This window comes from Eretmochelys imbricata, chromosome 1, assembly GCF_965152235.1.
Source record: "Eretmochelys imbricata isolate rEreImb1 chromosome 1, rEreImb1.hap1, whole genome shotgun sequence".
Taxonomy (NCBI): domain Eukaryota; kingdom Metazoa; phylum Chordata; order Testudines; family Cheloniidae; genus Eretmochelys; species Eretmochelys imbricata.
This window is the reverse complement of record NC_135572.1, coordinates 303,100,654-303,124,856: the sequence shown is the minus strand read 5'-3', so window position 1 is coordinate 303,124,856 and position 24,203 is coordinate 303,100,654. Positions and strand designations below refer to the sequence as shown.

The following is a 24,203-nucleotide window of genomic DNA, read 5'->3' as shown; positions in this document are numbered from 1 at the left end:
CGCATGGCACCATTGTAGCCGGTGTTGAAAGATATTTACATGCCAGATGCGCTAAAGATTCATATATCCCTTCATGCTTCAACCACCATTCCAGAGGACATGCTGATGATGGGTTCTGCTCTATAATGATCCATAGCAGTGCAGACCAACACATGTTCATTTTCATCATCTGAGTCAGATGCCACCAGCAGAAGGTTGATTTTCTTTTTTGGTTGTCTGGGTTCTGAAGTTTCTGCATCAGAGTGTTGTTCTTTTAAGACTTCTGAAAGCATGCTCCACACCTTGTGTCTTTCAGATTTTGGACGGCACTTCAGATTCTTAAACCTTGGGTTGAGTGCTATAGCTATCTTTAGAAATCTCACAATGGTACCTTCTTTGCGTTTTGTCAAATCTGCAATGAAAATGTTCTTAAAACAAACAACATGCTGGGTCATCACCCGAGACTGGTATAACATGATATATATGGTAGAATACAGGTAAAGCACAGAGCAGGAGACATACAATTCTCCCACAACGAGTTCAGTCAGAAATTTAATTGTGTTGTTTTTTTAACGAGTGTCGTCATCAGCATGGAAGCATGTCCTCTGGAATGGTGGCCAAAGAATAAAAGGGCATATGAATGTTTAGTATATCTGGCACGTAAATACCTTGCAATGTCAGCTACAAAAGTGCCATGCGAACATCTGTTCTCATTGTCAGGTGACACTGTAAATAAGAAGTGGGCAGCATTATCTCCCATAAACGTAAACAAACTTGTTTCTCTCCGCAATTGGCTGAACAAGAAGTAGGACTGAGTGGACTTGTAGGCTCTAAAGTTTTATATTATTTTGTTTTTGAGTGCAGTTATGTAACAAAAAAATCTACATTTGTAAGTTGCGCTTTCACGATAAAGAGATTGCACTATGGTACTTGTATGAGGTGAATTGAAAAATACTATTTCTTTTATTTTTACAGTGCAAATATTTGTAATAAAAATAATAAAGTACAGTACAGTACACTTTTTGTATTCTGTGTTGTAATTGAAATCAATATATTTGGAAATGTAGAAAAAATCCAAAAGAAATTTCAATTGGTTTTCTATTGTTTAACAGTGCAATTAAAACTGCAATTAATCACAATTTAGTTTTTTTAATTACAATTAATTTTGAGTTAATCGTGTGAGTTAACTGTGATTAATCAACAGCTCTAGTTACTTTGTATGTATTAGTAGCATGATTAGGTAAATTGCAGGGGAGGGGCTTTCCTCTTCATGGCTTAGCCCTCTGGCCAAGTCACCGTGGTGTCCCCCAGGGTAATAACACTCTCCTTCCTAACTGTCTCTGGCAGTCCCTAAATGGGCTGCACACCTACCATGCCATTCCGAAATTGGCTTTTAGGGGAACCCTGGCCTGCACTCTAATCCAGTTTCCAGTCCAGGTACCCTAAACCCAGCAGCTCTGCGCTTTATTTTCCAAGCCCTTACTGCTGTTCCCTGGACTGCTTCCTACCTTAGCTAATACAGGCTCCTGCTCTTCCTCCTTGTGTCAAGGACTGTATCTGTAGGCCAGGTCTCTGTTGCCAGCTCCCTGGCTTTATAGAAGCCATGCCTGTTTGTGCCCAGCTGAACTTCTTCACCAGTTAAGCCTCATTGCGTTCTAGCTCCACCTTCAGGAGCTAATTGGCCTCTCTTGCCTATGTTAACTCCTACAGGGCTAGTGTGGGGTGAATGACCCATCACAATTCACCTTCCCTAGCTGCATCCCCATGTGCTTCTGTGTCTTTGCGGTATAGTTGAAACCAAAAGTCAGAAATGCTGAAATACTATGAAGGAAGCCTGTTCTCATACGATTTCCAGACAAATTTATCAGATTCAGAAGGGATTGATAAGCTTCATATAAGCATCTGAACTTGAACTCTGAGCCCTTTGAAGTTTACCTGAAACTAACATTACAAGCACTGTTGAAAATCAAAACAATTTAGGACTAGATGCCAAACTCTAATGGGTGGAGTGCATTTCCAGTAAATTTTATAACTATCTGAGGGTGTGCTAATTTTTGTGTGTGTCTGAGATTAAAATTTCTCCCATGAAGTATGAATTTCAATCCCCGCAATTGATGTGCTCAGTTTAGTCCCCATGAACTGTTTTCATCTACAAGTCATTAGAGTTTCAGTAAGTGTTCCAATATGCCATTTTTTTTCCTGCTGGGATCCTTAAATAGCTTGTATTTGAAAACTAATGAGGCAGCAATAGAAAGGTAAATTCAAAATAAATTAACAGATAATGTGGTTTTAGTCCCAGTCCAATTTACATTGAAAGACTCTCATTGACTTCAGTGGGAGTTGGATCAGAACCATCGTTTCTGATCTTGGTCACCAATGAAGATAAAACAATCTGTGCTTTATAAAAATAATTTTAAAAAAATCTTTATCCAGGCAACAAAGAAACAACCTACAGCAAATATTTGATGTTCAGCAATTTCTACAGAAAGTTTACAGAGAACTCTAGATTAGCAGGATATGAGAGGTTTGTTTTCATAAGTAAACAGTCTTTTTCTAAATTGTTCCTACTAATCAAATACAATTCATCTAGTTTAGTTTAGCTACCTGACAAACAGAAAATTGGTTTGAACAATTTAAAAAACCAACATTACTTCTTCCTTTGTTTTTGAATGTGTCATGCCTGAAGAAAGGGAACAATATCTGTGTTATTAAAATAAACACTGCAAACAAATATGGTATTTGAGGTCCATTTTATGCAATTGCTTGGGTCTGCAAAAGGCAGCAAGCTACATAAACTGTTTGTTTGCCAAGATTACCTATCTTGCAGTGAAGTAAGAAAGATGAAAGAGCCCATTAAGTTAAGGGAGAAGGGCAACCACACCTGTTCTGCAGTCTGGTGGAGAGATTTGTTTGGCAGGGCTGAGGGTAGTAAGGAACTTCTGGAAATAAGGTCTCTATTCATGTGGCAACCCTACTCGTATCCTGCTCCCACTTTCTTACCTCACCTACTGGGGCAGGAGAGAAATCAGGAATTATAAGTGAGCAGCTCCATGGGGCGATGGGTCCAGAACTAGTTTCTTTCCAAGTACAATTATTAAAAATTATCATTGACAGTCAGGGTGGAGTCAGCAGTGTTACCAATCCCAAGTGTTCAAAAATCATGAGTTAGGCCTGCAGAAATCATGAGATTGGCTTAAAATTTATATATATATTTAATATGAAAAAACTCTATTGTATAGGGTTTCTTTTTTCTTTGCCTTCAGGTTTCTGAGCCTTTACGGTACACTCACTCACATTTTCAAGCTTTAGTCTTGCAACCATGAGCAATAGAATCTTACTTTTTTAATGAAAAAAACGAAGCAGAGAATCTCTTGATGCCAGAAGCAACAGCTTTAAGAAAACTGCCCAATAAAATCATGAAAGATGGCAAAAATGAGATTGAAGGGTTGGTTGTTCTATTCTCCCCCCACCCAACTACCAGTGGGGTGCCTTAAGCCTGATGAGCCCATGTTCTCTTGGTGACTGACAGATCTCCCTCTGATGTTCTGAAGACCAAATTAACTTGTGGAACTCATTGCATGCTATCATTATTGAAGAAAATGGACTAGCAAGATTTTTTTAAAAAAGGATTAGACACATGTAAATAACCACAGTATCAACATTTACATTATCTAGAAAAAAAGAGACTTTCTGTCTTTGTGCTTCATGTATTAGTCAAATGACAGCAGGAATCAAGAAGAAATATGACTAAGATGAGACATCATAAAAAGATTAAAATAATAAATAGTATAAAGAAGATAGTTCTTCTGTTCTCCTTGTCTCATAACATACAAACAAAGGGATGAATAGTCCATTAAATTTTTTAAAAGTTGGAAATTCGAAACCGATAAAAGGAAATACTTTTTTTCACACGTGGGATTAAACTGTAGAATGTGTTACCACAAGAAATTGTTGAGTTCAAGAATTGAATAAGTTCTTAAAAGGGATTGGATATTTATAGGGCTGTCAAGAATATCCAGACTTATCATAGTTAATGCTAACAAAAATTTTGTAAGGGATTTTAAACCTCAGGGTTTAAATCAGGGGTGGACAAACTTCTTGGCCCGAGGGCCAGATCGGCATCACAAAATGTATGGAGGGTCGGGTAGGGAAGGCTGTGCCTCCCCAAACAGCCTGGCCCCCGCCCCATAGCCGCCCCCTCCCACTTCCTGCCTTCTGACTGCCCCCTCAGAACCCACGACCCATCCAACCGCCCCTGCTCCCTGTCCCCTGACTGCCCCGACCTTATCCACAGCCCAGCCCCTAAGCACCCCCTGGGACCCCATCCCCTATCCAACCCTCCCTGTCCCATGACTGCCTCAACCCCTATCCACCCCCCCAACCCCTGACCTCAGAACCTCTGCCCATCCAACCGCCCCCTGCTCCCTGTCCCCTGACTTCCCCCCCCCAGAACATCCAACCACCCCTTGCTCCCTGTCCCCTGACTGCCCCCAGGACCCCCTGCCCCTTACCCAATCCCCCCGCTCCCTTCCCCCTTACCATGCTGCTCAGAGCAGTAGGAGCTCACAGCCCCGCTGCCCAGCAGGAGCGGTGGGCCAAAGTGCTGGTGGCATGGCAGGCTGAGGCTGTGGGGGAGGGGGCAGTGGGGGAGGGGCTGGGGGCTAGCCTCCCCAGCCGGGAGCTCAGGGGCCGGATGTGGCCCACAGGCCGTAGTTTGTCCACCTCTGGTTTAAACCAATCTCTAACTATTAGAGATTAGGATGAGACCTAAATTGAAGGCAGATTATCCAACATCAGCCCGCTGTGGAGTTCTTAGACCTTCTTCTGAAGTATCTGGTACTGACTTCTGTCAGAAACAGGATACCTGGTGGATCTTGGATCTGAGCCAGTATGCCAATTCTCATGTTCCTATCAAGGTTCTGATTCTGCTTCCAGTGTAGTTAATAAGAGTTTTGCCATTGGTTGTTGGAGCAGGACTGGATGTTATGTACAGAGGTTACAGCTGGATGCAGAGTGCCAGAGTAGGTGGATATAGGCGGTTCTTGTTTGAGAAGCTTTGAGACCGGAAGTCCTTAAGCACAGGACAATACAAACAACTAAGAAAATGGTCTGGGGTGTGAAAACAATCTATTGCACTTAATAACCCAGAAGACTAATCATGGATCTTCACCAAGAATATGTGATAATTAGACGAACAAACTGCCCATAGAGGAGTTATATAGTGGGCTTCAAGTAGCTTTAATTTGGTCTACTTCACATCAACTTTTAAAATATCTAGTAAAAATACAAATCTCTTTGTGAGTTCCTTATTTTGTTCCATTCGGGGGGTTCTGAGGATGTTCACAGAGGACAGTTGAGCATCAGAGACAGATTTCAGATTTTTGAGCCTCTGGATAAATTGCCAAGTGAGAGACACTCTGTGAGTGAAATTAACATTTCTCATGGACTTCTGCAAATTGCTGTCACTGCACATCGTGGGGTCTGTAGCTGCCCCATCTGCCAACTCCTTGTTACATGAGGAAAGGCTATGAAACCAGGCCTCCCTCCCTCCCTCCCTCCCCACCTAGGGACACTGAGGACTGCTGGACAACATCACTACCCCTACAGCCACTCCAACCACGAGCTTTTTAATTGTAGGATGTTGCATTTATGGATTGTGAGATTGGTGAGGATTTAGATAGAATCATAATATGAGGTTATGTCCTTATTGTGAAAAACGGAAAAAATTGCAGACTATTGGCAGGGAAATGGGGATTGGTTGACATGGCAAGATTTTGGAGGTGAAGAATATTTACCGGTGGGTAGCACAAGCTACTGGGAGGGATTCCCTCAGTGGTTAAATAAGGTGAGAAAAGGAGAAGATTGCCGATGTTGATGACCGTTTTCACAGAGCCAGAATTTGGGGCTGACTCATCTCTGTGGTGCATCAGACTAAAATGCTAGATACAAATCAAGATCTGAACTCATGTCTCGGCCCACCTGTAATTGTAAAACATGGGTTAAAGATCAAGTGCCTTCAGTAATCCAAGAGAGCAGGTGTGCCACATAACTGCATTTTAAAGTGTTATTGCTTTTAGAAAAAAATATAAGACTAGTGGTTAATAGTGCACTGATTGCCATAGCAATTATAATATAAATATTGAGGATAATAACTCATCATCTGGGCGATTCTTCACTTTTGCTGGACAATCCTGTTCCTTTATTTTATGTACACTAATTTATATGAATGACATAAATCAGCAAACAAAGATATTTTACTACTTGCAATTGATTTTAACAGAGGAAGAGGCGCGCATATGAGTCTAATCTGATAAGCAATGGCTTGCAACTTGAAGCAACAAGATCGGTGAGTATCCTTTCCTTTGTGTAGACTATTGTGTCTGAAAGCAGACTTTGGCTCCATATGGAAAAGGAAATAAGTCCATGAATGCACTGTAGCTTCTTCCCCCTCTTTATTTCTGTGAGATCAGGATGTTGGGGTCACAAGAGGTTCCCCTTGCTGCCTCTTTCCCTATTCTTTGTCTAGGAGCCAGGAATCTCTGTGCTGAAATCATGGATCTGTCACTGACTTGCTCTGTGGCCTTGAGCAAAGTCACTTAAGCTTTGTCTCTGTTTCGTTCTCTGCAAAATGGAGGTAGTAGTCACCTACTTCACAGAGGGGTTGGGAAGATTAAATAGTTAGTTTGTTCAGCACTTTGAAAACATGAAGCCCTATAAAAATTCTAAGGGACCAGTTCTGCCCACTGCCCTTGTGGCATATAGGAATTGTAAATGGGACTCCAGAGCTTGGGGAGAATTCACCTAATGAAACAGCAGCCATAGATCTGACATAAGTGGCGAATGCTCCTTGCAAGCCCCAGCATAGTGGGAGTAGCTGTAGCACTCAGCATTATGGAGATTCTGGGCTGCATTCCAGCCTGTAGGCATCCCTGGATAGGCTGCTACAAGATGAAGCAGCCACTGGGGATGTTCTCATTTACACTGGAGGCCATGTTAGCCACCGCAGTATCCCAGAATCCAGGCAGCACAAAGATGGATCTTCCCCTCCTTTCTTCCTGGGCTGCCGTGGCTCCCAGCAGATGCAGCACAGGATCTGGCACAAAGTATTTTTATGATTATTTTGTAACGTAATGAGCTCCGGAACAGGAGGCCCTCTGCCACTTTCTCCCAAGTGGGGCTCAAAATCCACATCTTTAGGCTTTTGATTAAATAGAAAGTTACAGTGGAAACCCCACTTGTGGCATCCCAGCACATGATTTGGCCCTCTGACCATAGCATGCACCTCAGTGTGCAAGAAGAACTGTTAGGAGAAAATCCAACATGGATATATTGCTACTTGTAAATGGTACATTGTAAATTTGTGCTGGTTTTGGTAATCCTGCAATGCTAATGGTTCAAAATCTTTTTAAATAGTGAGCTTCCTGAGAACTAGATCTAAAAACAAGCATTAAGAAAGGTAATGTAGGTAATGTGTGCTAAAATTTAAATTGCTTTGTAAAATATTTTGCAAGGTGTTACCATTAAAGCAACAATTTAGTGATCTTTTTAAAATGCCAGTCTCTCCAGAGAGTTCTCATCTCCCTTCGGTGCCTTTACGGAAGTTAATGAGATGTTCACTAAAATGGATAAAAAATACACCCCTGAATTGGTTTTCTATGGGTTTTAAAGAGAAGGGAAAATCTGTAAAAAGAAAAGGAGGTCTTGTGGCACCTTAGAGACTAATAAATTTATTTGAGCATCAGATGCATCCGATGAAGTGAGTTGTAGCTCATGAAAGCTTATGCTCAAATAAATTTATTAGTCTCTAAGGTGCCACAAGTCCTCCTTTTCCTTTTGCGGATACAGACTAACACGGCTGCTACTCTGAAACCTGTGAAAATCTGTGTTACTTTAAAAGTATTATGAAGAGCTCTTTGCTTTCATTTTTTGTGGGCATACCTTTTTAATATTCTTTCACTTTAGGTCTTAGATGAAAAGCTTATTTTTGTAAAAGTGCACGCACCTTGGGAAGTGCTATGCACATATGCTGAGGTTATGCACATCAAATTGCCGCTGAAGCCCAATGACCTGAAAACCCGAGATTCAGCTTTCAACTGGTTTAGTAGACTCTTCCGAGTGGATGAAAATATCATCAAACCAGAGCAAGAGTTTTTCACTGCCCCATTTGAAAAGGCCCGTTTGTCTGATTTTTACATTCAAGACAAAGACATCTTCTTCAACCCAGCAACCAGAAGCAGAATTGTAAGTCAATATAAAGATTTATTTCTTTTCTGTCTCTAAACCCACACAAAGACATTTGTTTATTTCTCTATCAATCAGAGCAACACAACCACCATCACCAATAACAGACAACCCTCCTGACACATTAGAAATGTACTGTAGAGAACAATCCTAGATTCACTGGGAAACTGACTGGACAGTCTAATGAGGTGAAATTCCAAACCTTTGTCCAACTTGGGTTCCACTTATGCCCCAAAATAGAGTTTAAGTGGGACTTAAATGGGGGCAGTGGCCTTGTACAGTGAATTTCACCCAGAGAACTTGCCCCTCTTTAGCATCTATGATTCTGGGATGACATAGTTATGGTTTATATTCCTCACTTACAAATTGCAAGAGATTCAAGGCATTTTGTACTTTTCAGGTTCATTTTATTCTTTCCCGTGTGGAATATGCAGTAAGAGACAATGTGAAAAAGTTTGGTATTAACAAACTCCTGGACTCTGGGATCTACAAGGCAGCATTTCCTCTTCATGATGTAAGTCCAATGCTTGGAACAGGTATCTTAGTTGGGAATAAATTTGTATGCTGATTGAAGGCATATGCATGATTCCTATAGCAAAATGCCTATGGGCGTTGATTTTATTTGTTCACTGACTGTCCTATTTGGAGACAATGGCTGGAAGAAAATTTTCCTTCAAAACTCTTTTTCAGAGGAATACTGATTTTTCAAGTCAACAGAATTTTCCACAAAAAGTGTCTTTTCAGAGAAGATTTCAATTTTTATTTCAAAAACCAAACACCCAGAAACTGAAGTATTTTTATCTGGAAATGCTGCCGAGGTGCCTGATGGGAGCTGTATGTAGTTCAGTTGCCTCACGTCCCTATTGGCCTCTGTGCACCAGGCTCCCCAGCCAGTCTATATCTTCTATGATGCTCCATGGCCAGAAACTCCCAGGATGTATCACTTCCCTCTCCAAGAGGGAAAGCCAAATGATCTTCCTCATCGCCTTTCTTGTTGCACTATAGAATGAGAATGGAAAAATCCATTAAAAATTCTTAATACAAGTCCACATTTTCACCAAATACGTTTACAACTAACCTAGCAAGGAAATGAAGGGTTATTTCCCTCTGTACCCTCTTTTGAATCTAAAACAGATGCTGGAAGCCCTGCATTTATTCTCCAGAATTTTCAGCCTTCATTGTGGTACATCACTGTCCTGAAGAAAGCACGTGATAGTATGTTAGGGGTACTTAAAGTCTCATTTTTAATTAGAATTGATCCTTTTCTATTTATTCTCCCAATCCTAGGCACCAAGCCTGCAAATACTTACATGCATGTTTAAGCACATGACTAAACCCCATTTTTTTCAGTGAGATGACTCCCATAATTAAAATTAAGCATGTGCATAAGTATTTGCAAGATCAGGTCCTTAATGACAAGCCTCTGAACTGTTAGTGCTTGCTTACTTCCAACTCCCTTTTTTGTAATTTGCAATGGAACTTGGGCTAAGAGATTACCCTGGACACTAGTCTCACAAGTGTAGCTCCACAGGGATCAGATTTCACACAGCCAGCGGGGCTGAAGTGGCACTGTAAACTGGTTCAGCTGCCCATACAGTTTGGGTACTGTAAGTGGTTATTTTATGAGACAGTGTTTCCATATTCATTCTCTTTTGCAGTCTAGATTCAATCACCGGTCAGAGGACCCCAACTGCCCTAATGAACGGTATCTTCTTTACAAGGAATGGGCTCACCCCAGAAGTATTTACAAACTGCAGCCATTGGATCTTGTCAGGTGAGTATGCATATGATCAGTACAATTCAGAAAGACCGAGGAATTCACATAACATTTTCATGTTTTGGTACATTGAAGATTCATGTCTTAATTCTAATTGCTGATATGTTTGCCCATATCTGCACACACATTTGAGCATGCTCTGTTTCTGACTTTATAAGATACAGGCACATGCCTATATAACCAATCAAAAGTGAGCTTCAGTGAGAAGTCGGCATTGCATGCAAATATAAAAAATCATGCAAATTCACAGAAATGGTTAGCTGCTGTACCTCTGAGTCACACACTGTAAAAATATGAAAATAGAGTCTAGCCCTAAATATTTGGAATAGCTGGTTGTCTGAGAAAGAAATGTGGAGTTATTTGTATTTTCAAAGAGTATTTTTCCCCTCACAGGAAATATTATGGAGAGAAAACTGGAATATATTTTGCTTGGCTTGGTTTTTACACTCAAATGCTGAGCGTGGCAGCAGTAGTAGGACTCGCCTGTTTTTTATATGGATACCTAACAAAGGACAACTGCACATGGAGGTACCGGATGGACAGTTCAAATGTATTTTCGTATTGACACAGTTCTGAATACTCACAAATAGCATAGAGTTTTCTAGGCATTAAAAAAAAAGGAACCTTGTTAGTGATCCCAGGTTGAAGTTCATGGTACTGTTGAATGAACACTATGAAAAGGAAATGACAAGCATATATCAGGGCTACAAGAACATTGGTGGGTCATCTAGTCCAAGGGACATGAAAATCCTCCGACGCGCCCCCCCCCCCCCCCGATTTCTTCTACTTCCCTTGCATCCTCCCTTCTCATTGTGCATGTTCCCTCCTCTACTCTCTGTCCTCCTTCTCCTTCCTGACATATACTGTAAGCAAACAAAGAGCCATATCATGCCATCAGCTTTTAAGCAGAATTCCTTATTGAAATCAGTGGGGAGTTGTGCTATAAATCTGATGGCACATTATGGCCCGAAGGCTTTTACAAATCAGAATGTACAGAGACATTCATGTCAAATAAAAAGGACATAGAATGAAAGGGGCAGAGGAGCAAAATGATTAAAACAACGAAAACATTAAAAGAGCATCCCAAAATATAAATCAGTTTTCTGCCTTCAAAATAAAGAAGACATAAAAGGAAATTAAAAAGCAGAGAAAGAAAATGACAATAAATCGTGGGGAGAAAATAAAGAATACAGCACGGCATCTGAAACAGAATCAAATCATAATATCTTTTAGGAAACTAAAGCTACCATGTACGGAAAGGGCTCTCTAAGGACCTGATGCGATACTTAGTCAGTCATTGAAATGATTCCCATTGACTTCAGTGAGTGGTGGATCAATCCCTGCACTAACAAAAATCAAGTTAATGGAGAAACAAATACAGAGAATAAGAATAGCAACTGGCTTGTTTCTGAAGTTAAAGATGCAAAGATACAGGGCAAAAAAGTAAGACAGACATGAGATGTTACAATGACTTGTATTTAAGATTTTGTTTTTTTCATTCTTTATAGTTTGACAATTCTTTTTGAATCCACATACAGTATAATGTAAAAATGTAAAGAAAACAGTGAAAAATCAAAACTTCAACACAGGTTACCATAGCATGCCCATTTATGTTTGCTGCTCCCTATAGGAGAGCAAAAACTTTCTCATAGGTGAAATTCACATATGGGTGGAGGGCCTGCTAAAAGGCACTGCTTGGAACTCAGGACTTCCCCCCTCCCCCCTTCTTCTATAGGAGAATAGGCAGAACAGCAGCACAGGGGAAATTCTGCTCCCCCTTTACACCCTGAAGAGAGACATTGGTGGGGAAGGGGCTACTGGATCTGCACTGATGCAGATCCCCTGATCCTCTTTCACCCTCTGTAGCTAGAACTACTTCAGACTATTTTAGCTACTCCAAGTGACTCTGCAGCCACTCCCTGGCCTGAAGAGAATTCCTCACTTTTCCGCCTCAAACCTCCCCTACCACAATGCTCAGATTGAACATTATAGGGTGGATTTGCCCATTATAAATCAGGTAAAAGAGTCACCCTGAAATCCTGAAAATGTGAACAATAGGATTTTTTAAGATCTCTGTTTTGTTCTTAACTTGATTCCTTTTAGAGAATAGCTCCAAGAGTAATGGGAGATAATTCCTTCCATGCTTCATAATCTAATCTGCAGTATATTGAGGGCTAAGAGTGGAAGTGGAGGAGGCGCATTGTCTGAAAGCAGCACACTTAGCAACTTATTCCGTACTTCACCGAGTTATCACACCATCTACAAGCATTAATGGTAGTCTGAGTTTCGTGCTTGTGTAATTGATTGATTTTATTTTTAGCCAAGAAGTGTGTGATCCCAACATCGGTGGCAACATCATAATGTGCCCGCAGTGTGATCAGGAATGCACATACTGGAACCTCACTATTACCTGTGAATCCTCTAAGGTAGCATGCCATTTACATCCTGCAGAAATGGACTTCTAAGTTCAGTTGCAGTAGCCTTTGTATTTTCTCTTAAACCATCCATGGGGTGAAGTGGCAGCAGTGTTATTCTCCCTCAAGTGCAAGATTAATGTTTCTTCAGCACAGCAATATGAAAGGTACAAGAGAGAAACATGTGAAAAGGGAAATGTTGGAAGGAAAAGGCAGAGGGCAACCCCACAATTACCATATCAAAGCAGTATTTTCTTATTAAATAGGTTAATGTTTTTTGTGTCACTTCTTGTTTGTCAGAATTATTTGTTCATTTGCTCTGTGTGTGTTTGTGAGAGAGAGAGAGAATACAGTGTGTGTGTGTCATGTCAACTGAAATTCCTAACACTGAAGTACTGGCTCTCCTCTTCCAGTACAGTGAGTGGTGGAACATTGATACTACAGCAGTTTTTGCTGCATATTTGACTCGTAGGTTTAATGTAGGTTTTCTGCATTTAATTTCCTTGATTTTGCACATTGGAAGAATACTAGGAGGAAAGGTGAAGATTAAACCATGTAAAAGCTCAAAACTAAAATCAAAATGTGCAACATTCTATCAGCGTTCTTATCCCATGTAGAAAAATTACTGACCCATTATGGCTAAATCGTTTATATTTTAATTCTTTACAGAAACTGTGTATATTCGATAGCTTCGGAACACTAATATTTGCAGTATTTATGGGAGTATGGGGTAAGTCGATTTCAAGGTTTTGCTTTCTGTCTACAGTTTTGTCATCTAATTTTGGGCAGACCTAAGGCATAAGCCAAAAAGTGTAGCTAAATGTACAACTATTTCAGTTTCTAGTGTTCAGGAATATTACAAAAGGGAATTCACACATAAAAATTAAGCATAACAGTAACTCTTTTTAGCATCATTTGGAGACTGATTTCAGAACTTCCAGGGGCAGATAGGAACGGTGGGGTGGTTTTTTGTTTTTTTTTTTCAGTGTTTGCTTCATCCTTTTAAACTCGGAGAAAAGGAAGAAGAAGGGATTAGAATTGCCCAGTGGTAAACCAGCAGGAGCCACATGCTTAAACATGTCTGGCAAAGGAACTGTTTTTCTCCAAGGAATCTTGGAGCTCTCTATTCCTACTAGCAGCTGCGTGACTGAGGAAGGCAATGGGAAAAATAGAGCCATTTATTATAAACTCTAGTAATTATTTCTTTCCTTCTTCATTTACGTAATTGATACGCTAAACATGCAGTAATTACAAGCACTAGGGACATCTTGTGGCAGTGAAAGTGTCTCTTTAATCAGGGGGTTCCCACTGACTGATTCTATTCTGTACTGGATTCAGTGGACAAGTCAAAGCTTATTTTTCCAGAAAGTGTCTTGTTTCACTGGACCGCAGAGGCAGAACCAGAATTTTCTTAGCAAGGGGGCCCATGTTACTGGCCAAGTAGCAGAGATCACAGTATGTGCTACTTCCCAATTTCTTCATTGATGGGACTCTGCTTTATGCATGAGTTGCTTATCAGGAGGTTTGCAGATGTTTATGGGGTTCCTTCCCATTCCCCTCTCCCACCGCTTCACAGTGTCACCCATGTCCTCACCAACCCACCATCTCTTCTTCCAGAGCAAGCCTGGAAATGGATGTGGTAGAGGAGGCAGCGTGAGATGGCAGCCCGGGGCTCAGAGAAGTGGGGAGCCAGGTCCAGGACGTCTCCCCCGTTCTCCCCTCCCACCAGAGAGATGGGGAGCAGCCAGGATCTCTCCTCGCACCCCTCCTCTCCCATCAGAGAGACGGGGACTGTAAATTAGTAGTAGCAGCATTGTCTATGGCCAAGGGAGGAGCCTGAGGGTCCCTCCCCACTTTATTAAGCCTCTTTGGATTGTCCATATTAGCAAGGTTGCTAATTGGCTTTAACTGTAGCCCCTTAACCAGAGTGATTACTTGTTGGTGATTAACAAGTAATGTTGACTTGGAAGCTAGTCAGCAAAGTTACAGAAGTAAGTTTTATGTTATCAGTGGTGCTCCTTGAAGGGTAGTGTACAGAAGACAACTACTGTAACATTTTAGAACAATATCTCAGCTTGATAAGAAAAGGTTAATATGCTTGTTATTGTAAAACATGTTGTACTTTGATCTTTTGATAATGAACTTAATATAAAGTGCTTTAAAGTAACTATTTCAATAAAATAATTAAGTTAAATTTGATTCTTTTAAGAACTTTTCAAAGGTATACTATGCTCAAGATACCAGCAGGAAATTCCCTAAATCAAAGATTAGAACAGTTTGATGTTAATTTGATCTTTTTTCTGTTGTCCCAATAGTTAACTTATTTGTAATTTGTCTGTTAATTAAAAATTGTGATTTTCTGTTTTGAAGTATGGTTCCAAAAATGATAAATGGAAAGTTAAACTGCATAGCTACAATAATGCTGACAAGGGTATGTTAGTATTCTCATCATAAACCCGCTACATAAGGAGGTGAATTGTCCATCACAATTGTACTGAATCCAAGTGAGCCATGGTCTTGATGCCATTTCAATTGTAATTTTCATTGAATTGTAATACTTTAAATAATTTAAGGAATGATATATTTTTAACCCTATGATTGCATTGCGACCATTAATATACTTATTAATAACGGTACTTCTGTAATATGTTCCCTTCAGAGAACTCAAATAACTGCAAAACATGAATTAATTAAGCCTCACAATACCCCCTGTAAAGTGGGTATGGACTACTAAATTATAGTAAGTGACATGCCCAAGGCCAGACAGGATTAAAACCCAGCTCTCCAGACTCCCAGTCATTTGTTTTAATCAGTAGAAAATGCCGTCTCAGAATAAATTAAAGAAAAGAGCAATTAAAATACAGACAGAAGAACCTGCCCTGCTCTGAGGCCTGAGCGGTACAATATAGCTATAAAATTATCACACCTGGAGGAGTCCCTCTGTGTAGGCAGCTCCCTCAGTGACAGAGTCATCATAGCCTCTCTTGGGCCACACCCATTTCCTGGCTGCTCACACAGGGATTGTGGCAGGGGGAGGGGCAGCATGCTGTAAGGCCAGGACAACCTTGCACTCCAATATTTCCCAGGTATTGGAACAGTCCTTGAGGGCCTTTTGCAGCTGGTGCTAATTGGAGCACTGATGAGGTGCTCTAAATTATGCTGGGGACCAGACCAGTGGCCAGATGTAGGGATGGAGGAGCTTGCTCCTCTTTGGTCCACTGGCCTTGCTCTGCAGGTTGATATAGAAGGTCAGGGCACCATTTCCCCTTTTTTGGCCTCTTGCTTGTAAAGAGTGGTCTCTGTGCTCCCTAGAGTTCAGGGAGCGTAGGGACTGCCAGTGTGAGAGGCCCGTGTGAAGCCATGTAAAGGTAGGAGCCTTCCTTCCAAGAATGCGCTCATGCAACGGCCTCTCCCAAACTCACCCTTAGAGTTTTTCTTTTTATTTCATGCTTGGTTTTGGTGACTTGACTGTAACTGTGTCTGGAAAACTTTTAGTAGGTGTGGCATTAACTCTATAGTGTATATTAAATGGGCATTAGTCTTTTCCCTATGGCAATTTCCTATATGTGCTAAAGTTTTGTTTTAAAAACATCTATAACTCTCCAAAATTATTTTCCTTCAATTAACCAAACAATCTGCTTTGAAAAACCATACTGCAATATAAAATCCAAATTGTTCCTATTCAATACGTTTTCAGAAAAGAAAAATAAACTTTTATGCATTCTTTAGCATAAAGAATCCACAGGTTGATATCATAAAAACACCTACATCATTAGAGCAGTAATTAGGTAAAGAAACAGATCCAGTTATTTTCTCCCTGAGAAAGTCTTGGCACCATCCCACCAGCCAGTAAAGGTTATATTCTGTGTCTGCAAAAAGTGATCTAAAAAATTAACGGTTCACATATTACAGCATAGGAGTTCAACGCTGTCCGGTGTACGTGTGGTATAGCTCTGTTTGTTTTTCCTTTGGTTAGTTACTTTGTTTCTGGAGTTTTGGAAGCGACGGCAGGCTGAACTGGAATATGAGTGGGACACTGTTGAATTTTTAGAGCAGGAAGAACATGTACGTCCAGAATACGAAGCACGATGCATTCATGTAGTAACAAATGAAATCACACAGGTAAGGAATGTTTTTAGAATTGGTCATACTGCAAACTGTGAAAGCTAGAAATTCAAACAAAGACCTTGTGATGGGCCAGATCTTCAACTGATATAAATCTGCGTTTCTCCACTGAAGTCAGTGGAGCTACCTCGGTTTGCAGCAGCTGAGGATCTGACCCAATATGTTGATCTAATAAATTGCAGGCCTAGCGTACACCAATCTGTATCAGGCTAAAATGTGAGGCCTGGGGTTCACAGAAATCATATCTATCATTTCAGCTGGTTGTACCAATTACTGCAACTTTGGGACTGGCAACTTTCTGTAATCTGTGTTCTCTATGTATATAAATCTCCCCACTGTATTTTCCACTGAATGCATCCGATGAAGTGAGCTGTAGCTCACGAAAGCTTATGCTCAAATAAATTGGTTAGTCTCTTAAGGTGCCGCAAGTACTCCTTTTCTTTTTGCGAATACAGACTAACACGGCTGCTACTCTGAAACCTTTCTGTAATCTATAACACCAAGTGAGGGGGTGATTACTAAAGGGCAGTTTCATAACAGCCAGAGGGACTGCAGTAGAATGATCTGGTGCCACAAAATGGTACCTCTAATCTCAGGTAACAGCCTGGCATTGAATAATTTTTTTTGTGAGAAGCCCACAGTCGTCACTGATAGGGTTGCCAACTTTGGTTGGACATTTCCTGGCGGTTGCATCACATGACATAATCTTTAATTAGCTGTTAATCTTTAATTCCTGGGTACTCCAGAACAATCCTGGAGGGTTGGCAACCCTCAACTCACTGATTGTTCCTTGTTCTTGGAAGCCTGGAGACATGCCAGGAAAACAAGACAAAATGGAGGAAGAGAAGTTGCATTTCATGCAGTTTCCAGACTTTGTTATCCACAGGTTTCTTTGAATGAGAGAAGCACAAACAGGTATTATGGCCAAGCATATATGGATGCTAATAACATTAATGAGTTCACCTGGACAGGGATAATTCTCATTCTAGTGAAACACAATACACATTTACGAGGCTCTTAGTTTAGAGCTCTTTTTTTTAATACATTTTCAAGTGGCTTTAGCGGCTCACTCAGCTCAGCTGTCAGGTTTTTATTATTTTTTGTTATTGCATCACTATAGCGTTTACCTGATCATTTGCTTTGCTTTCATGTTCTAGCCATATTATATTAATGTTTATAATAGGGGACTTGAAAAGTTCCAAAACTAGACTGACATGGTTAAAAATCTACCCTAAGTAGCCCCTTCTGTATTATAATCTTGTGCTACAGGATACCTGGTTTTATTAATAAGCTTATAAAACTTACATTATCTTTACTACACAATGATAATTCTAAACTATTCTTAAGGCATTTTTAGATAGAGAAGTTTTGGCTAAAAAATAATATTTTTGCCATTATATAGACCTTTCATCTGAGGGTCTCAAAGATTTTTTAAAACATCAGTGAAGCCCCATTACACCTGGGTGAGGTAAGCATCATCCCCATTTTAGAGGGAGGTAAACTGAGAGACAAAGAGGCTGAGGTCTACATTTTCAAAATGTCCACTAATTTTGGGTGACAGTTTTTGGATGCCAAATCTTAGGTACATAGGGACCTGACTTTCAGAAGTGCTGAGCACCCACTAATCCAGCTGATTTGAGCAGTGGGTGCTTAGCACTTCTGAAAATCAGGTCCCACATTTCTCAAATTGGGTACTCAAAAACTGACACCCAAAATCAGTGGACTTTTTTTTTTTTTTTGGAACGCGTCGGCCCACATGAATTGCCAGGGGGACATGGCAAAAATGTCAGGTCTGGGAATAGAAACCAGGATTCTGATTCCCGTTCTTGTGCCCTAAACATGTCAAAGTGCTTAACAGGTCACATGAAAAATATACTTAAAAGAAGAGCAGATGTATGATTAATCCCCTTCTAAATCAACTCTCTTTCCAGCAAGAAGAGCACGTGCCATACACTGCCTGTGGAAAGTGTGTACGGATGACCTTCTGTATAAGTGCAGTCTTCTTCTGGGTAAAATTCTGTTGGTCTTATTCTTTAATATAATGTACCTCTCTTGACAAATAATAGCTTCATGAAAAACTAAACTATATATGAGCCAATAAAGTGACAGGCTGATCTGAATGTTCAAATATGGATGTTTAAGTTGCCCCCAAAAAGCACCTGCACACATGCCCAAACACATAACTGCATACACCAAACATACATTTGCATATGAAAAACAGATAATCATGCAGATAAGTTTATACTTATGCATATTTTGTGGCTACAGCTTGTGGACTATGTTTGAAAATGTGGTTCACTGTTTCCTCCATCAGCATTTTCAGATACATGTTTTGCTGGTAGGTGGAACAATGGATTACCTTGGGGACAGATTTGGTTGCACTTCCCCCCCTCCTTCCCAGTTTCTTTCATTGTTGTTCCAGCCATTCAGTTCAATAGCATGTCATGGACGAATGGGCCTCTTTCAGCTTTTTCGTTTCACTTAAAAGAGCGAAGCTGGGAGCTCTTTGATTTTCCCAATCTTGCTACTTTAATTAAAACTAAAAATTGAAAGAAGTCCAGCCATCCATGAAACAATATGTAACATGGTGGGCAGGCCCAGAAAGGCCATCTCTAAAAGCTGAGGCTCTAATAATTGCATGCTCCCAGAGCCTGTACAACATTCTGTAGCCGGAAAACCATCACCAGTGATAGGAAATGAAGCTGGAGCACAGGGACTGTATAGAATGCTGGCTGGCCAGCATGGAAGAGGCTATGCTCTGGGTTTTCATGTCTGGAGCACAGTGAAGAAAATAACTAACTAACTGGCTGGCTGGGGTTCAGAATGCTGGGAGAATCTGATAACATGTATTGCGATTTGGTTTATTACTATGGTATTATGTCTGTGGTGTGGGGGACAGGGGATAAACGTCACTTTACAGACATATAAGAAGAGAAACTTGCTGCCCTGAAGAACTTACAATCTAAATAAAAACTAGATAGCTAACAAGAAATAAAAATGGGGAAAGAAGCAGATATGACAAAAAACAAGGGGGAAAAAAATACTGAACATGAAAGTATTATTTCAACCAATGCAGATGGTATGACTGATTAAAATTAGGACTGTCAAGCAATTAAAAAAATTAATCGCGCTGTTAAACAATAATAGAATACCATTTATTTAAATATTTTTGGATGTTTTCTACATTTTCAAATATATTGATTTCAATTACAACACAGAATATAAAGTGTACAGGGCTCACTTTATATTTATTTTTGATTGCAAATATTTGCACTGTAAAAACAAAAGAAATTATTATTTTTCAATTCACCTAATAAAAGTACTGTAGTCCAATCTCTTAATCATGAAAGTTGAACTTACAAATGTCGAATTATGTACAAAAAACCCTACATTCAAAAATAAAACAATGTAAAATGTAGAGCCTACAAGTCCAATCAGACAAACAAGTTTGTTTCCATTTCCAGAAGATAATGCTGCATACTTCTTGTTTACAATGTCACTTGAAAGTGAGAACAGGCATTTGCATGGCACTGTTGTAGCTGGCATCACAAGATATTCACATGCTAGATGCGCTAAAGATTCATATGTCCCTTCATGCTTCAACCATCATTCCAGAGGACATGCGTCCATGCTGATGATGGGTTCTGCTCTATAATGATCCATAACAGTGCAGACCAACACATGTTCATTTTCACATCTGAGTCAGATGCCACCAGCAGAAGGTTGATTTTCTTTTTTGGTTGTTCGGGTTCTGAAGTTTCCGCATCAGAGTGTTGCTCTTTTAAGACTTCTGAAAGCATACTCCACACCTTGTGCCTCTCAGATTTTGGATGGCACTTCAGATTCTTAAACCTTGGGTCGAGTGCTGTAGCTGTCTTTAGAAATCTCACAATGGTACCTTCTTTGCGTTTTGTCAAATCTGCAATGAAAATGTTCTTAAAACAAACAACATGCTGGGTCATCACCTGAGACTGGTATAACATGATATATATGGTAGAATGCAGGTAAAACACAGAGCAGGAGTCATACAATTCTCCCCCAAGGAGTTCAGTCACAAATTTAATTAATGCATTATTTTTTTAACGAGCATCATCAGCATGGAAGTATGTCCTCTGGAACAATGGCCAAAGCATGAAGAGACATATAAATCTTTAGCACATCTGGCATGTAAGTATCTTGCAATGCTGGCTACAACAGTGCCATGTGAATGCCTGTTCTCACTTTCAGGTGCTTTGTAATTAAGAAGTGGGCAGCATTATCTCCCATAAATGTAAACAAACTTGTTTCTCTTCACGATTGGCTGAACAAGAAGTAGGACTGAGTGGACTTGTAGACTGTAAAGTTTTACATTGTTTTGTTTTTGAGCGCAGTTATGTAACCAAAAAATCTACGTTTGTGAGTTGCACTTTCACGATAAAGAGATTGTACTATGGTACTTGTATGAGGTGAATTGAAAAATACTATTTCTTTTGTTTACAAATATTTGCACTGTAAAAATGATAATCAAAAATAGTACAAAGTGAACACTGTACACTTTGTATTCTGTGTTGTTATTGAAATTGATTATATTTGAAAATGTAGAAAAACATCCAAAAATATTTAATAAATTTCAATTGGCATTCTATTGTTTAACAGTGCGATTAATCACAATTAATTTTTTTAATTGTGATTAATTTTTTTTTTTTAGTTAATCGCGTGAGTTAACTGCGATCAATTGACAGCCCTAATTAAAATGTGCCTGTTTCTCTTGAGGGGCAGTTGCTTTTTTCTGGCCACAATCCGCAACAACAATAATACCTGGCTCATATACAGTGTTTTTCCTCCAGAATGCATCCTGCCAATTGTGCAATGCTGTACATGGGCTGTTGGGAAGAGAAGATTCTTTTCTAACCCCAGGAAGTGACAATCATATGCCCCAAAGCATGAGATCTGATTACCTTTCTCCTTATCTTAGCTTGTGTAGCTACAAACATTATCGGTCATAAAATTATCCATCTCTTTTTCCACAGGTTGACTGTATGCTACACAAAGTAGTCTTCTCTTTTATGGGCTCTGAATTTACTGTGCTTTATCTTCACAGAGCATCCCCTTGCTCTCATATTATGGGATGGGGAGAAAGAGGGTCTAAATAGTTTCACTTTGCCCTTCATAATATATATTTCAAACTACTGTTTTTCCCAAGCCATATGATTTTACACTAATATATATATTGTACTCTATTTTCAGATTCTTTTGATCATTGTGTCAGTTATTGGCATCATCGTCTACAGACTCTCTGTTTTCCTTGTGTTTTCTGCAAAGCTGCCACGGCACATTAATGGAACAGAAGCAATTCAGAAGTACCTGACTCCCCAGGCAGCCACTTCAGTAACTGCTTCAATCATCAGTTTTATAATCATCATGATTTTGAACATCATCTATGAAAAAGTGGCAATCATGATTACTGACTTTGGTAAGTTTATGCTTTCGCTAGGAAGTATAAGAAAAAACAACATAATTCTTATAATAAGGACCCCAGTAAATTAATATCTACACCAAGTATTTCAGAATTTTCCCTCTATAGCATGCAATGACTTCTAGAATTTTTCAAATATAGCTTTTCACTTTTATCAACGAAATATATTTTACTCCTCGCCTAAGAAATCCTTGTATAGCCAGCATGAAAGATCAATTGTTTACAGCTTTGTATTTGTGAAATAGACAAAACAAGCAAGATTACTATAATACCCAGGCTTTATAAAAAAAGATCAGTACCGCATAACACATTTAAGAACATTATGGAGAGAACAGCCCCTTTTTTGTAAATAAATGGAATATGGTCACTGGTCCAATGCTAGATGCTTTTCTCTTGTTATTAAACAGACAACCATTCACAAATATTACTGTTCTTTCCATCCAGGCCATCTACATTAAGGTAGCTATTCTACTTTACCTTTAATATGGTTTATTTCCGTCAGTTCAAAGTGTTATGTTTGTTGTTTGTTGAGTCTGTGAGGATTTTCTTTCTATGAGAGCGATAGAGAATTGTGTTGCTCTTTTTCTTTTAGTGTCAAAGAACAAATTATTTCCTCTTTACAAGTGTCTTATAATTAACATAATGGCTACAATGTATTAGGGACCCTAAACAATCTAAATTGTGCTGTAAATTCTATTCAAGCATGCAAGGCACATGCACATTTTTTTGACGGAGGCACTAAAGCTGTTCAAATATTAATTTTCTTTTCCTTTTTGTTTTTTGGTGTGTTTTTTTTAAACTACAGAACTACCAAGGACGCAGACTGATTATGAAAACAGTCTGACCATGAAGATGTTCTTATTCCAGTTTGTCAACTATTATTCTTCATGTTTCTACATTGCATTCTTTAAGGGTAAATTTGTAAGATTCCCTGGAGACCCAGTTTATTGGTTAGGAAAATACAGAAATGAAGAGGTAAGAATCCACTATAGTATATCTTTTTTCTTAATTAACAATGTAAGATATTAGCCTAGGGCCTGGTTTACACTAAAAAGTTAGGTCAATTCCAGCTACGGCGCTCAGGGGTGTGAAAAATCTACACCCCTGAGCAATGTCATTATTCTGATCTAATACCCAGTGTAGACAGTGCTAGATCAACAGAAGCATTCTTCCATCAACCTAGCTACTGCCTCTCAGAAAGGCGGATTACCTACACCAACAGGAGAACCGCTGTAGCATTTCGAGTGTAGACAAGGCCTAGTTCTTCAGCTATTGCCAAGGAGTGCACAGCACAGAAGGGGAGTTCAAAGGTAGCCTTTGCAGTTCCCCAAATCCAGGACAACTGTGTGCTAGACCAGCCCCTTAGCATAATTTAGAGTAGCTTCAAGTTTTCTTGAAGTTACTTAGGTTTTCATTGACCCACAAGGGACCACTGTGGCATAACAAAGACCCAGCCACACTCACTTTCCCATGAACACCACCTATATCAGCAGCAGAGAGGGGGGTGGTATAACATCCTCAGAACCAGCTCTCCACCATCCACAGATCCCCCTCCCCTAGAGTGATCTTCTCGTAATGACAGTGCAACACAGAGAGGCTGTATGATCTGGGCCATTGTTCCATTGGCTTCACTGGTATCCTGCCCACTTATAGCAATGTCAGATTTGGTCTGTTGGGCCTTTTCAAAGGGATTTGTCTCAATTGTCATCTTGGATTATTTTTAAGGTTAAAATAATGTAATTTTAAAAATTTTAGTATTTTTTTTAATTTAAACACTTTAATCTTGCCTGAAGAGTTATGCAGCATTTTTCACACCTCTCTCAACCTTTAGTGTGATCCGGGCGGATGTCTCCTTGAACTTACAACGCAGCTAACAATAATAATGGGAGGTAAAGCAATTTGGAATAACATTCAAGAAGTGCTTCTTCCGTAAGTACCTAATGTTTTTTAAAAGTGACCTAATGAAATAAAAAGGTCAAATATTTGATGGCAAAGGCCCTGCTCCTGCCCCTGTTGGAAGTAAGTGGACATTTAGATTTCAATAGCAGCATATGCTCAGGCACCTGGAGAACAAGACCAAAATTTTCCATGGTCTCCAACTTGGATGCCATTTTTGGGTGCCCAGCTTGAAACGCCTTGGGCCTGATTCTTCAAAGGTGCTATCGATCCCCAGTTCCCACTCAGTTCAGTTCAGGTTGTGGATGCTCAACAC

The 24,203-nt window shown here is 39.8% G+C and overlaps 1 protein-coding gene across 1 annotated transcript in view; it reads left to right on the top strand.

Moving 5' to 3' along the window:
• ANO6 (anoctamin 6) overlaps window positions 1-24,203 on the top strand; it is a 132,610-nt gene that overhangs the window by 85,060 nt on the left and 23,347 nt on the right. Inside the window, exons 5-16 of the mRNA XM_077840912.1 lie at window positions 6,260-6,325; window positions 7,942-8,220; window positions 8,621-8,734; window positions 9,879-9,994; window positions 10,391-10,525; window positions 12,318-12,423; window positions 13,081-13,141; window positions 16,388-16,533; window positions 18,468-18,545; window positions 21,763-21,988; window positions 22,797-22,966; window positions 23,823-23,920. Coding sequence (XP_077697038.1) covers window positions 6,260-6,325; window positions 7,942-8,220; window positions 8,621-8,734; window positions 9,879-9,994; window positions 10,391-10,525; window positions 12,318-12,423; window positions 13,081-13,141; window positions 16,388-16,533; window positions 18,468-18,545; window positions 21,763-21,988; window positions 22,797-22,966; window positions 23,823-23,920 — 1,595 coding nt within the window. The remainder of the gene's footprint in view (window positions 1-6,259; window positions 6,326-7,941; window positions 8,221-8,620; window positions 8,735-9,878; window positions 9,995-10,390; window positions 10,526-12,317; window positions 12,424-13,080; window positions 13,142-16,387; window positions 16,534-18,467; window positions 18,546-21,762; window positions 21,989-22,796; window positions 22,967-23,822; window positions 23,921-24,203) is intronic.